The sequence below is a fragment of the Megalobrama amblycephala genome, linkage group LG6 (assembly GCF_018812025.1).
Source record: "Megalobrama amblycephala isolate DHTTF-2021 linkage group LG6, ASM1881202v1, whole genome shotgun sequence".
Taxonomy (NCBI): Eukaryota; Metazoa; Chordata; class Actinopteri; order Cypriniformes; family Xenocyprididae; genus Megalobrama; species Megalobrama amblycephala.
In genome coordinates, this window is record NC_063049.1 from 32,520,503 (window position 1) to 32,525,449 (window position 4,947).

Below are 4,947 nucleotides of genomic sequence, written 5' to 3' on the forward strand. Positions count from 1 at the left end.
CGGTAAACACTGGCTCAAAAATTGAACAAAGGTGCAAAAGTATCTGTTACTGCTCACTGATTGTTACTAATCACAAAACTGGTCAGACTGGATATCAAAAAAAAAAAAAAAAAAAAAAAAATCAATTTTTCATATATTACAAGCAGTAATCATTTTTTGTTGTTGCTACAAAAAGACCTTTTAATGCAAGTCAAATTATCTAAAAATACCAGACAATTTCTTTCCAAATCATTATAATATAGTTGGCACTGAAAATGCAAGTATAAATGATAAACTCATAGCAAATTAAACTTAGTTTCCCAGGCAAATTTTTGTAATTGTATTGAAAATGAGTAAGTTCATGTTTCCTGGCATTAACTGACAGAGAAACGGTTACAGTTGAATGCATAAAACCCCCTAAATATTTCCATAGAGGAAAGATGATCTTTGCTTTAGAAACAAACCAATGCACGTTTTTAAAGTTTGTTCCTCTAAAAAGTAATATCTATAAATACATAAAATGACTGCATAATGTTCAAAAAGATTAACTGTAAGTTGAAACCCTCGATATAATAGGAGTAATGCTTAAAGGTGCTAAAGAGGATGTTTTGTTTTATACATTTTTGCAATATTACTTGAAACGGTCTTTACTAACTGATAAAAGAAAGGTATAATATTAATATACATCATCTGTGCACGAGGTAGGGCCTTAAAAACATCAGCCCCAGCGATTGGCCCTCTGGCTTGTCAATCACTGCCATGACGTTCCTTGTGCGAGACGAGCGTGGCTGCGCGCTCCAGTAACTTTCCACACTCTACAGGCGCCGCATGCAATGTTTTTGTCAGGAGACAGGAGTAACAACTGCAGATTATGAGTTACCTGCGGTGAGTCCGACATAATGAATCCACTAACACAACACAGCGAATGGCGGTGGTAAACACTCGTTTTCCAATACTCGTGCACGAGTTTTGGGAGGCGTTACCTCGAAATGAGCTGTGAAGGAGGGGGTTGTTCTTACACATGCGCTCATTTCAAAAACTCACTAACAGTCTTTGGTTTCTCAGTCGACGAAAAGATCCTTTTTAGCAATAATAATGCCACAACATGAAGCTAGGTTAAAACTTTGCGGCTCAGATGCTGAAAATGGCATTCTATGTAGACAATAAAATTATCAACAAATAAGCATCACAAAACAAGTCTTTATTTGTCTATACACAAATTTAATGATCAAATGCCTCCCACAGAACTACATTTACCACATCAGTCAACCTTGCTATAATACGATGGCACATCATTTTTGCAATTAGTGCTCAAGAAAGGCTGGATAAAGACATCCTTTAAGAGTGAAGAGTGTTGCTTTTGGGCCTGCCAGAGGCGTACAGTAAGACATACACGACACATAGGTTTCTATATCTAAATGGAGATTACATCTTAAGGACTCCAAGCAGGAATTAAAAAAAAAAAAAAAAATGGGTAAACTTCAATGTAAGAGAATGGGATGGATAGTCAAAATACACCTTATATACAAGGCACAGTTTGTTATGAACAAATATCTCTGAATCATCATCATCAAAAAAAAAAAAAAAAAAGAGACAAATTCAAGTATTGCAGGTTGGGTAATGTGTAAAAATCTGAGATTGTTGAGACTGAGCTTGGCAGCTTAATGCACTCGTGCTCCTTAAGACTCCTTATAATATTCTGCTAAATCACATGTGCTTGAGTATGTCGAGCCTCAAAAAATATATATATATTATAACATGACCATGGTGATCTTTCTAAACAGTTATCTCAGAAATAGATACATTTCTATAACCTCTGAGGAAGCAACTATAGGACATTCCTATAAAACTAACATCAATGCAGTAGCATTCTCAACAAAATAAATACTTTTTCTTAATTTACTAATACAGCAAACCCCGGACCCCCCCCAACTTTGTGTCCAATGACGGCTTGTGCTGATGAAAGCATTACTAAGAAACTAGAGGAAAGAAAAGATTTCATAACTGAAAAGTTGATAGGGATATTGCATAAAATTTTAACTAGTGAACAGATACTGTACTTCCTGAAAAACTGACTCTCAGCATCAGATGTCCAACACATCTTTGCAGTCAGTCATCGTCACTTTCACTCCCAGACTCACTTAACTGGAGATCATTTTCTGGAATAAATCAAATATTAGCATATTAGAGACACAAAAGAGAACGTCAGACCAACCAAAATCCCCCAGCAGCCCTGAAACTCACTAAGCGTGTTCATGAAATGGCCGCTGCTCTCTTCCACGCGGCTTTGAGATGTGTTGAGGGCAGATGTGCTCTGAGGTGGGGCCGGGGGCGCGTTATGCGGAGGGCGACTCTCGTCCTCTGAGTCGCTGCTGCTGGAACTGTCCCCGCTACTGGATGAGGAGGAACTATGGGAATCTGAGGAGCTGTCTCCACTGCTCATCTGCTCCATGTCACGTGCCTCGGCCATGAGCTCTGCACAAACACATGGAAACTAGAAGGACTCCCAAAAGAATTCAAGTACTATTCAAGAATTCTTTTACACTAAAAGTTGGGGGTCAGTAAGATGTTTTTCAACATATTTGATAAATATTAAAATTTTAAATAACTGCTTTCTATAGCCGGGTTCAAACTGTGCCATTTAGGCCACGATTTGGCCACCTGAGACGAATTTTGTGAATCTGAAGTCTTTCATAGCTAGTTTGACATGTTCGTCGACAGCCAAGTAATGACCACTGCGATCGAATCTTACGTCCCACGAAATTCTGGCAGTGTCAGAAGATTTGACACACCGTCCTGTAGTGTGGCTTCTACAATGACAACCATCCAATCAAAAATCAATAGGATGAACCGATTACAGTGCACTCAGCTTATCTTAATTTATTTTAAAATGTAATTTATTCCTGTGATGGCAAAGCTCAGCATCATTACTCTAATTTTCAGTCACATGATCCTTCAGAAATCATTCTAATTTGCTGATTTGCTGCTCAAGAAACATTTCTTATCAATATCAATGTTGGACAAAGCTGTGCTGCTTAATATTTTTGTGGAAATCATAATACAATTTTCCAGTTTGATTAATAAAAAATTCGAAAAATCAGCATTTAATTGAACAATGTAAAAATTATTGTCACTTTTGATCATTTCAACGTACTCTTGCTGAATAAAAAGTGTTCATTTCTTTTTTTAAGAATCTTAAAGACCCCAAACTTTGGGTGTGCATGTTTTTTTTCTTTGGTTCATCAAGTCAGTGTCCTGCTGATTGTACTAGCTGAACTGAAACCTTGTTTGCTACTCTTTTCCGATTTTGGCGAGACACATTACCTCGCTCAATATCATCCATGGGAGATGACGGAGACATTTTCTCCTTGGGAGGAGAGCTCTTGGTGCTGGATGGAGCCTTGCTTCCACTACCGGTCTTCATCTGCTGACTGAGCCTGCTGGTTTGCTGCTCCAGCCGTGACTGAATCTTACTGCTTCCCTCAGCCCTGCAAGGAAAATAAGCTTTAAAGTAATATATCATGAAATAAATGATAAATCCATATAACTTGGAACACAAAAGTGTTATTACCTGGTCTTCTTGACCGCAATGTTACTGTTGAGTTTCTCCAGACGATACTCTCCTGTGTCATGGTTAACAATGAGAATACATTCTTTCATATAAGGCCTTTTGGAACCTTTAAACACGGTAACAGGTGCTGTGGATCCCTGTAAATGTTGATGGGAGAGAAAAAGTTTCAGCTGAATCATCTGTGCTACATAAAAGAAATGTTTTGCAGAATAAGGTTATCAATCCTACCTCCAAATTCGGTAGTGTGATTGTAACTTGCTCTCCTTTGCCTACTTCGAGTTCCCCCTCACATGTTGTGTCTATGGAGGCTGGTTTGAAATCATCTATGAACAGGAAGAAAACATTCATATTTCATAATCAGATGAGCAATTGCAGACTTAAGTAGTGTATTACTATTGTGGAACCTACAGAGGGCGCAAGTGTCCTATTATAATGTAAAGTTATTAATTCCTCATGAATTAAATGTTGCACAAAATTTTATTTTAAACCACAGGTTCTCAGCTGAGAGAAAAAGGTGTTCGTTTAGGATGGAGATCACAAAGACAGATACTTTTTTTTTATATAATTTCCAAACAACATTACAAAGCTGAATTTATCCAGCAAGGTGGAAAAGCACATAGCTGCCTTCTCACATGCCTGTGCGTTTTGTTTGAAAACAACGTATGGTTTCAGTATCAACGTAAGAAACAGCTCATTTTCTTTTTCAAAATATGATTTCTACTAATGTGTTTATATGAATATTCTAATATACAGATAATAATGTAAAAGATACCACTTACATCGTACCGTGTGGAACGCACTTTTAGGTTGTTTCTCAAAAGTTTCGCCTAGTTTGAGAACGTGCTCTTGATTGTCAAAGTTTGAATATGCTGTTCCATTCATTCTAATCACAATTTTCAACCATATATTAGCAGTTTTCAACTTTCTACTTGATTCGATACCATCTACGGCAGAAATAGACACCTCACTTCTGGACCCGTTGCTTGCACTTGCTACGCTGTGATTGGCTGCGTTTGTGCTTTTGGCTACGCCTCATTGAATCTCTTCTTCACTGTAATTGGTTAAGAAACCTGTCAGTCAACGCTCACGCAAAGTCAGACGGAAGTGTCCTTTTTTGTTTTTTTTGTTTTTTACCCTACCGCAGGGGTGCCCTCTAGTGCTCTATGAGAAAATGTTCTTTTTCTCTCACACATTCAGAACAGAAAATTTGCAATAGCATCGTAAAAAAATTATATGAATAATTAAGACATATTGAACCGTAGTTTAAGTCCAAAATAAATATGTTAAGGTATGTTCAAAACTAATTTCATAAGAACAATAACTTATGAATTATTTTACATTATGTTAAATTATAATTATATGTCTGCAGAATAGACTTCCCTTTGATTATGGTGCAA

The 4,947-nt window shown here is 37.1% G+C and overlaps 1 protein-coding gene across 1 annotated transcript; it reads right to left on the bottom strand.

The window, feature by feature from the left end:
• Positions 1-1,159: 1,159 nt before the first annotated feature.
• eaf2 (ELL associated factor 2) lies at positions 1,160-4,558 on the bottom strand. Its single transcript, XM_048194095.1, has 6 exons — positions 4,330-4,558; positions 3,779-3,873; positions 3,551-3,687; positions 3,304-3,467; positions 2,224-2,454; positions 1,160-2,138 (listed from the first exon to the last, which is right to left on the bottom strand). Exons 1-6 carry the CDS (start codon positions 4,430-4,432, stop codon positions 2,089-2,091), a joined length of 780 nt encoding a protein of 259 aa, XP_048050052.1. The 5' UTR covers positions 4,433-4,558; the 3' UTR covers positions 1,160-2,088.
• Positions 4,559-4,947: the final 389 nt, after the last annotated feature.

What these genes read in the sequence shown, in the direction of transcription:
- eaf2 (XM_048194095.1), bottom strand. Translation starts at nt 4,432, where the DNA reads ATGAATGGAACAGCATATTCAAACTTTGACAATCAAGAGCACGTTCTC. An exon ending in TCACACTACCGAATTTGGAG is followed by an intron (nt 3,688 to 3,778) that starts GTAGGATTGATA and finishes CAACATTTACAG; the next exon opens with GGATCCACAGCACCTGTTAC. An exon ending in CATGGATGATATTGAGCGAG is followed by an intron (nt 2,455 to 3,303) that starts GTAATGTGTCTC and finishes GTGTTTGTGCAG; the next exon opens with AGCTCATGGCCGAGGCACGT.